Source organism: Theropithecus gelada, chromosome 1, assembly GCF_003255815.1.
Source record: "Theropithecus gelada isolate Dixy chromosome 1, Tgel_1.0, whole genome shotgun sequence".
Lineage (NCBI taxonomy): Eukaryota > Metazoa > Chordata > Mammalia > Primates > Cercopithecidae > Theropithecus > Theropithecus gelada.
The window spans coordinates 102,085,014-102,098,075 of NC_037668.1; the positions used below are offsets into that span (position 1 = coordinate 102,085,014).

The following is a 13,062-nucleotide window of genomic DNA, read 5'->3' on the forward strand; positions in this document are numbered from 1 at the left end:
TTGAAAATTTCAAAGTATAAAATATTTGGGTCTGGGGAGACATTTCTCATGCCTATAAATAGACACACAAAAGGACTAATCACTCGGACACTAAGTTGTGGGAATCTATAGTTGCCCCTGAGGGGAGCTCTTCATATTTCCTAATTCTTACTTTCACCTTTCCATGAATGAATCCAGATCTGATTTCAGCTCCCACTGTCTCTCCATTTATTGATGTATTAATCAATTCAGAAAATATTTTGAGCACCTAACATGTGTCAGGCATTCTGTTACATGTTAAAGATACAGAGTGGAAAACAGAGATACAGTCTCATACGGCGTATTGTACATATGGAGATATAATTAATTATAGAGATGACTATAATACAGTATGGTAAGAGCTTGTGATGTGAGTAAAAGTATGTGAAACACATCAAAGAGACAATATTCCAAACATTTGTCCTAAACAAATTGAAAGCCACTGGAGGACTTTAAGTTCGTGAATAAAATGATTAAATTTGTATTTTTGAAAGATTACTCTGTGTATGCTGGAAGGGAGCAAGAAATCCAAGAGAAATTTCCCCTGGTACCAAACAACACAGAGAGCACTAAATATAACAACAACAATAATAATTAAATTTTTAAGGCCAGGCGTGGTGGCTCACGCCTATAATCCCAGTACTTTGGGAGGCTGAGGTGGGTGGATCACGAGGTCAGGAGATCGAGACCATCCTGGCTAACACGGTGAAACCATGTCTCTACTAAAAATACAAAAAATTAGCCAGGCGTGGTGGCGGGCGCCTGTAGTCCCAGCTACTCGGGAGGCTGAGGCAGGAGAATGGCGTGAACCCAGGAGGCGGAGCTTGCAGTGAGCCGAGATCGCGCCACTGCACTCCAGTCTGGGAGACACAGCGAGACTCCGTCTCAAAAAAAATACAAAAAAAAAAAAAAAATACAAAAAATTAGCCGGGCATGGTGGTGGGTGCCTGTAGTCCCAGCTACTTGGGAGGCTGAGGCAGGAGAATGGCATAAACCCAGGAGGCGGAGCTTGCAGTGAGCCGAGATCGTGCCACTGCACTCCAGACTGGGAGGCAGAGCGAGACTCTATCTCAAAAAATAAAAAATTAAAAATTAATAGCTAATAAGAATGTAATATCCACTTTTGCTAGGTGCTAAGAGCATTATATTGATCATCTCAATTCCCACAAAAAATAGAAATAAGTACTGTTACTAGCCCCTGTTCTTTACAGTTTTACAGATAAAGAAATTCAAGCCCAGCGTAGGCAAGTAATGTGCCTAATAGAACAGAGCTTTAAAGAGGGAGAAAATACAAATCAGTTTGTCTTGAACTCTGTCATATATTATTATTGAAATCTCTTCCTGCAAAACTCTCAAATTCTATTCATACATGCTTAGTTTTTAAAGATTCTTCCCATAAACAAAGTTTTTATCTCATGTTACATGAGCGTCAGTGAGAACTTTCATTCTACCAGAGAAAAAAATCCCTGGGGTATAAACCAAAAACAATGTCCTTTAATTAGATCTGTATTTAATATAAAGAGCACATTAAATTCAAATGCAAAATAAAGACAGAATTAATATTTTAAATAGGTATTTTCAGCAACTGCCTGATTGATTCTTTTGCACCTCCTTTACTCAGACAATTTGACTTGTCTCCAATGTGAAATTATGTTCTCTCATATTTTGACCTCAGTGTGAACATTATGTGGAACCACTTCCTCAGAAGTCAGAGGCACTGTATTTATGGTTAGTTTTGCTATTCATTCCTCATACTTGTTTCTCTTTATCAAGACTATTGCCACCTATGATTTAGTATATATTGGTTTATGCTGGAGGACATTGTGTCTCATTGTGTCTATCTTACCACAGAATGTTGAATCTCATTTCAGTGAAACTTCCTAATCTTGCTTTACCAACAAATGTCCATTTTCTTATTCCAGATCTATGTTAATCCTATCTATATTTCAGGACCAAATTTCATTTCTATGTTCTGAATTTTAACATTTAGAATAAGCTATATGAAAATTTTCATTTAGTTTTTCGCATGTTTGGCATTTGGTATGACCAATACTATAAATTGATGACAAGAGTATCCTATCTTATCTTTGCAAGTACAATGTTAAGAAATTCTAGCAAAAAAAAAAAAAAAAGGTTTTCTTTTATTTGTAAAGCTTAGCTACTGAAAAGGAATGCAAGGAACAAGAAAAAAGGAAAAGATGACTAAATAAAGGACAATATAGATTGATGTGGTAGCAGATGTCTCAGCAAAATTGTATTTGCATCTAAACAAAATATAAAATCTTCCATATATGTTCCATGTTTTATATTTCTATTGTATCCCATTATATAATCCATGGCTTACATTTGTATTTATATGGTAAATTGAAAAGAAAAAAATAAAATATCAAATGTTGATTATTCTAAATATTATATTACTATAGAGTCTGTGGTATTTTTCTTAAAGTTAGGTTAAACAGACTATACCATTTTGATGATAGAGAATACAAAAATGCAAATTATTGGAGAATTGACTTTTGATCTTCTTCACCTTCTTATTTCAATATTCAAATGGTAAAGAAAACAAAACATACCTCAAATTTTTTCTAACTAAGAAACCACGTATCCATCTTTGAACAATCAAAACTGGTGAATTATGAGCCAGAATCGCATTAATTTTTGAAGTAATATATTGAATATTATTGATTTCCTCTTCATAGGTTGTTCCCTGTATAAAGAAAATATAATTAATAATTTTTATCTTTCATGAAAGTATTTCCAAAAGATATTTTAAACTTGGTAATCTATTGGTATACATAAACTAATAAACTGTTCACAAGGTCTTATAGGCATTATAGTTAAATTATGATATCGTTGGATGCTTGTCCCCTCCAAATCTTATGTTGGAATGTAATCCCCAATGGTAGAGATAGGGGTTTGTGGGAGGTATTGGATCATGGGGGCCATTCCCTCCTGAATGGCTTAGTGTCATCCCTTTGATGATGAGTGACTTCTTGCTCATACAATTCACATGAGATCTGGTTGTGGGACCACTCCGTCTGTCTCCTGCTCCCTCTCTCACCATATGTCTTGTCTGCCTCCCATTCACCTTCCACCATGATTGTAAGCTTCCTGAGGCCCTCACTGGAAGCAGATGCCAGCACCATACTTCCTATATACCATAGAACCATGAGCCAAAATAAACCTCTTTTCTTTATAAATTACCCAGCCTCAGGTATTTCTTTATAGCAATGAAACTGATTAATAAAAATAATTAATACATTTCTGTTATTAGAGTAAAAGAACAATAATTAGTAGCATCAAATAAGTTCAATTCTCTACACAAAATGTAAGATTCTTGGTGATAACTTTTTCTATCAAAGATTATTTTCCCAATCCGATATATATGTATAAAACTTTAACCATAATCATTCTGCTCTCTAAATGGTAGTGACATGAACAGGTGTTCAATGAAACTGCAAATACTCTGTCAGTCCCCATAAAGAAAACTGATATACTTTGATTCATAAAATAATTTATACTAGTTAAAAATTTTGTTGTAGCTTAATTAGAATGTTGGACACTTTTATTGGAACGCAGCAAATTATCTTGGAAAATATCCTATACTGCCTATGAGAAAGATCTTCTTTCCTGAAAACTTTTAGATTTGAGATCGTAGGCTCAGTATATTTCATTGACAACTTGACTGGTTAGAAATAAGGTCACTATTTATGTTTTGAATATAAGATAATACATTAAAAATACTGGCAATTGCATTCTTTATGAAGCACCTCTTCTGAAGATTATCAGCCCTATTACACTTAGAACATACACCTTTTCCGCATATACACTCAATAATAAAGTATACAGGAAACCAAAAAAAAAAAAAAAATCACAACACCTTGCGGATTAGTGCTACTTCCGATTTATACTTGCAAACACTCATTGCTAATTAGAAACTTATTTCCTTGTCTCTGTCTTGATTCCATTCCTAACATTAGCTACTGAAAACCTTTGACACTATTTAATACTCTTCCAGTCCATTCCCTGGAGCTTCCTAAATACTCTGCTTCTTTTTTCACAGAGAACTAGAGCCATCAAGTTTGAACTCCATCAATTAACTCCATTCTCTGTAAATTTAACTATATTCCTATCTTTACTGAGTAGAAGTGCCTTCTACTCAAACTTAAAACAAGAAGTATCACTCTATTTGTTGAAGATTGGCACTCTGTCACTGTTATGAGTCTAACATTTATTTTCTAAGACTCTCCCTCTGCTAGCACTATCCATTCACTTATAAATATAACTTTACCTATCCTTAAATCCCAATTCTCAAACCTTTATATCTAACTTTCACGAAGAGCCCAAAATCTAGAAACAGAATTCCACATTTTTTTCTCCCACTTTCTTTTTTTTTTTCTGTATCTCATTCCACCAGCTTCTATCCCTATCATCCAAGGGCATTTTTTTAGAGTTAACATTGGACATTCCCACCTTGAAACACTTGCCTTAGATTCTTTACTACACTCCTTTCAGTTTTTCTCTAAAGTTTGTTTGCTTCTACACTTAAAAAAAAAAAAAAAAAAAAAAACTATACATACCATGTTTATCACTTCACTGTTACATTGAAAGAACTTTCCCTATGTCACTTTTCAATCTCTACGCATTCTCCAAATGACCACTTCTAAATTCATAGCTTCAACACTCACCTTTGTGCTACAGACTCTCAGATTTCTATCTTTACGCCTGACCTCTCTCCTGAGCTACATAATAATATAGTCAAACTGATATCTAACTAAATACAACTTTCCCAAATATGAATCTTCTTTCCCAACCTGCTTTCTTATATACTCTACCTTAGTAAATGGTACCGCTGGCCACAGTTGCCTAAACCAGAAACCCTGGAACCGTCCTAGGTTCTCTTTTCTTTTATGCTTCCCTGCATGCAAATGTTACTAGATTCAGTACATTCAACATCCCAAATATCAGTCTTACCTCTCTTTGTCTTCTATTTTCTGCCATTGCTTTTCCCATATCTTTATCATCACTTCCCTAACTCACTAAAATTCTCCTAACTTTTATCTTCATTAATTTCTGTTCCCCCACTCCCTCCAAACCATAAAATGCACTATTGCTAGATTGAGCATTCCAAAATGCAAATCTTATCATATGGCATTCTGGATTAATATATTGCATTGGCTTACCACTGAAAGACAAATTATAAATTTCTTGATTTGCCACACAAAGTCCTTCTTGATCTAGTCCCATCCTAGCTCCTTAATCTCTTCTCCATTCATCCTACATAGAATTACCTGATAATCAAACTTAAATGCTTTTTACAAATGCCATCTGTACTTCTTGTATTGCCTTTCTCAATGATTTGTCTCACAATTTTAGTCTTTGGGAGACTCAGTTCCTTCCCCCAAGAAGACTTTCTTGATGTTGATCTGCATTCAGTGTCTTTATACAATATTATCCTGTGTCCTGTGAAATAATTCATTTGTCACACTCAACAATGTTGAGTTTTAGCTGACCCCTGTGTTCTTCAAAAACAGTGAAAGTTAAGAAATCTCCCCAGTCCTTTGTTTCAGGAAATGGCTTACTGAAAAGAAGCACCCTGTTCTTTATGACTGACTTGAATAATACTCTTGGATGTCTTTCTTGTTTATCTCTAACAAGGCCTGACACAGACCTTCCAAATTTCCATTCTTCCCTTCTTTAACGATTAGCTGAAAGGTTTTGTCCCTACTGATCAATTGGAACAAAATATTTGTTAGCCAAACTTTGGTTAAGATTATTTCCTTCCCCTTGGCCCCTGAACTTTGGCTCACCATCAGCCCGAGCCAGCACACAGTCTCCCTTTAACAACCCCTCCTGAGAATAGGTTTGTCTCAGGGTAAAACAGTTGGTGCTCTAAGGTTAGACCATACCACTTTTCTTTATTCCACTTCACCACATTCACTTATTTCTAGTCTTCTTTATTCCTCCTTATAAATGAGAAACTCTTTTGCCTAACCCTTGAGACCTTTGCAGATCTTATAGTCAGAACATTCTCCATATTGTAATAATCCCACTCTGACTATTGCAATAGTTCCTTTCCCTCACTCGCAAACAGCTTTTTGAATAATGTCTCTATTTATTAATCCTGATGTTTTTAGCTGACAAAGTATACTCTAATGCAATCATTGGTCTATCTTCTCCATATAAGCTCGCCAAATTTAACAACTCTTCATCCTACATATCTGGACTAACTGAGCTATCTTGTCTATAACTGGCATTTGATTATCAATTGACTATTAAAATACTAAGAAATCATCATTGTTGGTCCCCAAGCTTGACTTACCAATGTCAATTAATTTATTCTTGTAGCTCAATTATTTTGCTCAATTATTTTGTGATGTCTGCATGGATACAAAGACATCACACTCTTTTTCTCCCTTTTAAACTTTTCTCAGTCTGTTTTGCTGGTTTATTTTCTTCTGCAAACATTTAAACATTTGATTCAATTTAGATTTTCATTCTTTTTCATCTTTCTTGGCTAATTCTTCTCAAGTGATCACCTTCCTTGCTAGATCTTACTGCCTCACATACCTAGATTATTCACATAGCTGTAATCTCCTGTCAGACATTCTTTCCTAAATTACAGGCATATAAAATAAACTTCCAATTCCATTTACTTACTTTCATGTCAAAACCATAAATAATTATATCCCTAACTTGAATCAATCCACACTAATATTGTATTATCTGTATAGTCACAAAAACTATTCTTGTCAACCAAGTAATAAACCCATATTCCTCTTTCTCTCGCACCCTTTTCCATTCAATAAATCACTAAATTCTATCAAATAGCTCTTCAATCTGTTCCTTATACACTATACCTAAACTATTATAATAGACTCCTAATTCCCCTATATTCAATTTCCCTTCACTCCAAAATTACAGAATACAGGATGATTTTTTTAGAATAAAAATCAGGTCATATAAATGCCTAAAATGTTTCCCCAAGATCTTGCAAGATAAAGTCCTGTCTCCTTAGTATTACATATAACACCCTTTGCTATTTTAATCCCGTTTTTATCTCCAGCATCATTTGACATGCCCAAACATATCCTCTAAACTCCAAGAACACGAAACTACTTGTTGTCACTCGCATGTGCCAAGCTCTATCAATACCTCTGTGCCTTTGCAAATGCTTTCCACTCTGCCTCACAGGCTCTACACTCATGCCAACACCTCTATTTGCCTAGTGATTTCTTACATTCAAAAAATTCATCAGAAATATAAATACTTCTGCATTTTTTCCTGTGATTAGAGAATTGAACTTCAAAGATTTTTAAAGAAAGTTTATGTACTTTGCTCACAGAATTTTGCCCAGTACTCAGATTCAGGATGTTTTATCCATTATTTCCTTGATTATTGCTTCTCCTTTATTTGTTTTAATTTTCTCTACCATAATTCCTTCTTATTCACAAATATCACATGAATGTCTACATTTTTCCTCATAACTTTATATATTTATTCTCAGTTTGGTGAAGCCATTCTGTCAAAGGTCAGCTTTCTCATATTGAATTTTTTATTTAGGTTATCAACTATTTCAGTTATGTGGCTGAGTCTAAGTTCTTTTCTGAAGCTCCTAGCTGTTCTGTCTCACATGAGTCCTGTCATATACCATTTGATATTTATTGTAACCCTGACTGTACTTGAATCTCTCCACGAAACCTATTCTGTAGTAATGGATCCTGTCACTTGTTCTATCAACACCCTGAAAACATAGAGGGTTTTGCAGAATTTCCTCTAGTTCCTGTGATTTTATAATTTTTTTCAGGAAGAATAAATTAAAGTCAGGCTGCCTTAGTTTCTTCTTTTGATTCAGTTATGTCTTAGTCCATCTGGGTAGCTATAACAAAATACAGACTGGGTAGCTTATAAACAACAGAAACTTATTTCTATCAGTTCTGGAGGCTGGGAAGTCCAAGATAAAGCTACTACAAGTTTTAGTGTTGGATTAAGGCCCATTTCCTGGTTAATAGATGATACCTTCCCACCATGTCCTCACGTGATGGAAAGGGGACCTATCTCTCTGGGGCCTCTTTACAAAGAACATGAATCCTATTTATGAGGGTTCTACCCTCATCATCTAATCACCTCCAAAAGTCTCCACCTCCAGATACATCACATTGGAGATTAGATTTTTAGCATACAAATTTTGGACTGGCCTCATTTAGACCACAGCAGTCTCACCTTCATTGTATCTGACAAAAAGTCTTTGCTATGTCTAAAATTATCCAGAGCTAATATTTTGTAAGAATATTATCTTTTACTAGTTTCTAGTATAGACGTGATTTCCACAAATCTGTATGTTTCTTTGTTAATTACATTTGTGCTCATGATGCCACCTGTGGCTTAGGATTAAAGGGGTTGACAGTAATAGCATAAAAGTGCATAAGTGGTGGCATGGGGCTGGGGATAGAAGTGTTGGAAAAGGAGGAAGAATACAGGAGGGAATTTAGATGATTAGGCCCAAGTAGCCCTGGTCAGAAGCAGTTCTCATCAGTAGAGAACCATTAAGCTCATATTGCAGTTTACATCAGAGTCCTGCTTCTCACTGAGTCATGAAAAATTCCTTCTCATTAAACAGAAAAACAGAATATTCATCAGCTATGGGTAGTATGAGTGTCCCTTCCAGAGAACAAGTAACCTCCACACAATACTTAAGCTTTCTCATGACATAAAACAATGATCTTGAAAAGTGGCAATAAAGACCCTGCAAAATTTTACAAATGCCATAAACCATTTGGTGTCTGAAGACGAAGGAACGCTCTTTCTAAAGCATAATAACAACGCATTTCCTCCATTAAAGAAGTGATGGCTCTGAAGAAAAACGACATTTGTTTAAATCCTAGTTCTACCACTTGCTAGCTGTGTGTTATAGGGTAAATAACCTATCTGTCTCATGTTTTCATCATTTGTAAAACGGAGATAACAATGGTACAGCTCACTGGGTTGTTGTGAGGTTTCAAGCATGCAAACAATGTTATCTTTCAACAGTTTTATAGCAATACTTAAAATGATATAGTGTTTTTGGGTTTATAAGGAACTTCTACATACATTATTATATTTGATACTTACAAAATTTTATCTAAAGAGAGAAATGTACTAACTTATCCAAACTAATATAATGTAAAATTATGAAATCAAATTAACTATAAAAGATAATCACTACAAATGTCTTCAATCCAATCAAAGGAATTATAGTAAAAGCTTAGCAAAGAACAAAAGACACTTAGGCAAAAAACTATCAACAATCAATGAAATGATTGGTAGAATAACAGAAATTCTATACTACTTGTCTGAAATGAAACAGGGGCTATTACTAATCCTGGAACAAAGTAGAGTGACACATTCAAAAGAAAATTAAGGACTTTTATAATTATGACTCATACGGATGAGAGTGTGTTGCATGTTGACAGTAAGAGTAGTTTAAAAACTAATTCTAAAACTATATTCTAGTCACATTGTATAAAATGATGCAAAACAATTTCCCAATTAGACATTCTAAATGCCTATTGTACTTATATAATTTTTATCTTTCCACCTTCCATGTTTTTAGTTCTACTATCTTGTCCATAAAGTTTATCTTTTTCTATTTTATTTGTGAATATTTTCCATAAGAATATTTGATACCATAGAAGTAAAAAGTAGAACAGAAGATACTAGAGACTGGGAAAGGTAGAGGGAAGGAAGAGATAGAAAAAGATTTGTCAAAGGATAGAAAATTACATATAGATAGGAGGAATAGGTTCTACTGCTTATACTACTGCAGAATGACTATAGTTAATAATAATATATTATATAGTTTTAGATAACCAGAAGGAAGATCGTGAATGTTCCCAACACAAAGAAATGATCAATGTTTGAGATGACGAATATGCTAACTATGCTGATTGGATCACTATTCACTATATGTTTTGAAATACCATGAATGCCATAAATATGTACAATTATGTCAGTTAATTTTGTTTAAAAATCCAAATTTGGCACACATTTTCTCAGCATATTTGAAAAGTGTAAAACATACCCATCCCATAAGTGTTTATTTCAAATAAAGAAAAATAATATAATTTTTACCTTTTTATTTATTCTTTTAATGCTCGAAAGAAGATATACAAATGGCCAACAAACATATGAAAAAAAAAATGCTTAACATCACTAACTATCAGGAAAACACAAATCAAAACCACAAGGTGATATCACCTTACTCCTGCAAGAATAGCCATAATAAAAAAAATCAAAAAATAATAGATGCTGGTGTGGATGTGGTGAAAAGGGAACACTTTTACACTATTGGTGAAAATGTAAACTGTTACAATCACTATGGAAAACAGTGTAGAGATTATTTAAGTAGCTAAAAGTAGATCTACCATTCGATCCAGCAATCCCACTTCTGGGTATCTACCCAGAGGCAAAGAAGTCTTTATACAAAAAAGATACTTGCACTTGCACACAGATGTTTATAGCAGCACAATTTGGAATTGCAAAAATATGGAACCAGCCCAAATGCCCATCAATCAACGAGAGGACAAAGAAAATGTGGTATACATATACCATGGAATACAACTCAGCCATAAAAAGGAATGAAATAATGGCATTTGCAGCAACCTAGATAAAATTGGAGACCATTATTCTAAGTGAAGTAACTCAGGAATGGAAAACCAAATACTGTATGTTCTCACTCACAGTGGGAGCTAAACTGTTAGGACTCAAAAGGCATAAGAAGGTGATAGGTTGATAGGTGCAGCAACCCACCATGGCACATATTTAACTATGTAACAAACCTGCACATGTACCCCAGAACTTAAATAAAAATAAAAATTAAAAAATACAACACTCTAAACTTCCACATACATTTTTTTTAAAAAATGATACAATGGACTTTGGGGACTTGGGGAAAGGGGTGGGAGGAGGTGAGGGATAAAAGACTGCACATTGGGTATAGTGTACATTGCTGTGGTGATGGGATCACCAAAATCTCAGAAATTGCCACTAAAGAACTTATTCATGTAACCAAACATCACCTGTTCCACAAAAACCTATTGAAATGATAAAATATACAAAAAACCACTGAATTATACAATTAAAAACATTAAAAAACACACACACACGAAAGACTTCCTCCTTGACTAATGGATTTATTAGAAATGTGTAATAGTTTCCAAGTATTTGGAGATTTTCCTCTTATCTTTCTGTTATCAGATAGCACACCCTGTATGATTTAAATTCTATTAAATTTATTGATATTTGTTTTAGGAATAGTTGTTGATATTTAAGGCTATAGTCTATACAGAATTTCATGGACACTTGAAATAATGTATATTTGGCTGTTGTTGGGTGGTGTTATATAAATGTCAATTACATACTATCGGTTAATAGGATGCTCAGATTTTCTATATATATCCTAATTTTATGTATAGTTGTTCTATCTAATTTCCTGTCTAGTTTATACAGAGAAGTACTGACATCTCCAACTATATTTGTAGATTTGTCTATTTCTCATTTCAGTTTTCTGTCCATATATTTTGTTGCTTTATTGTTTAATGCACCCCCATTTAGAATGGCTTTGCCTTATTAGTGGATTGAATCTTTTATCATTATATAGTATCTCTCTCCACCTCTGATAATTCTCTTTGTGCTGAAATTTCCTTTATCAGATATTCAGACAGCTACTCAATCCTACTTTTCTTTAACTAATTTTTGTATGATATGTATTTTTCCATCATTTTATTTTCAATCTGCCTGTAACATTCAATTTGAAATTAGTTTCTTGTTAACAGCACATAGCTGAATAATGTTTTGAAGCCCAATTTGCCAGTCTCTTTCTTATACCTTGCATAATTAGATCATTTACTGTAAATTTTAATGTAATAATAGACAGGTTAATGCTTAAGACTACCATTTTATTGTTTGTTTTCTGTTAGATTCCTCTGTTTTATTCTTTCATTGTTTTCTTCTCTTGATTTCCTACGGGTTGCTTAAACATTTTTGTAATTACATTTAGATTTATCTATAGTGAGGCTTTTTTTCCCTAGCTTTCCAGACATATAATTTGTATACACAAAAAGCCTAAACATAATTAATGGGAGTATGGACATATGTATTACTTATGTTACTATGTCCATAATCAAGGTAATAAACATATCCATCACCTCTAAAAGTTCTTTTGGTTCTCTTGTGTCACTTTTATTTTCCTTTGTTTGTTTGTGGTAAGAACACTTAACATGAGATCTACTCACTTAATAAACTTTTAAGTTTACAATACATATTGCAAGCTTTAGGCTCTATGTTGTACCACAATTTGCAGGAACTCATCAATTTGCAGGATGAGTATCTTGTATAACTGGGTATTTGTAAATCTTGAACAATACCTCCATGGTGTCCTCTCTATCCCCTGGTAAACATGATTTGATTATCTACTACTGTAAATTTGACTATGTTAGATGCTTCACATAGGAGAAATCATCCAGTATTTGTCCTTCCATGACTGACTTGTTTCACATTGCATAGTATCTTTCAGGTCCATCCATGGTGTCACAAATGGTAGGATTTCCTTCTTTTTTAAGGCTAAACAATAATCAATTGTATATGTACACAGTTTCTTTCTGTATTCGTCTCTCCATGAACATGCAGGTTGTTTCTGTCTCTTGGCCATTATGAATAATGTTACAATGAACATAGAATACTGTTCAAGATCCTGATTTTAATTTTTTTTTAGAGAGACCCAGAAGTAGGAATTCTGGATCATATGATAGTTCTATTTGTACTTTGTTGAGAAACCTCCATAATGTTTTCATAATAGCTGTGCCATTTTACATTGCCACCAACAGTGTATGAAGGTTTCAATTTCTCCAACTTTCTTTTTAAGTGATAGGGTCTTGCTCTGTCACCCAGGCTGGTGCACCACTGGCACAACTGTAGCTCACTGCAGCCTTAAACTCCTGGACTCAAGCAATCCTCTCACCTTTAGCCTCCCAAATAGAGACTATAAGTGCACACCACCACACCTGA

General features: G+C 34.1%; 1 protein-coding gene across 2 annotated transcripts in view; it reads right to left on the reverse strand.

Moving 5' to 3' along the window:
- LRRIQ3 (leucine rich repeats and IQ motif containing 3) overlaps nucleotides 1-13,062 on the reverse strand; it is a 162,035-nt gene that overhangs the window by 120,311 nt on the left and 28,662 nt on the right. For both annotated transcript variants that reach the window (XM_025398024.1, XM_025398020.1), the window contains exon 4: nucleotides 2,592-2,725. In XM_025398024.1, the coding sequence (XP_025253809.1) occupies nucleotides 2,592-2,725 (134 nt within the window). The remainder of the gene's footprint in view (nucleotides 1-2,591; nucleotides 2,726-13,062) is intronic.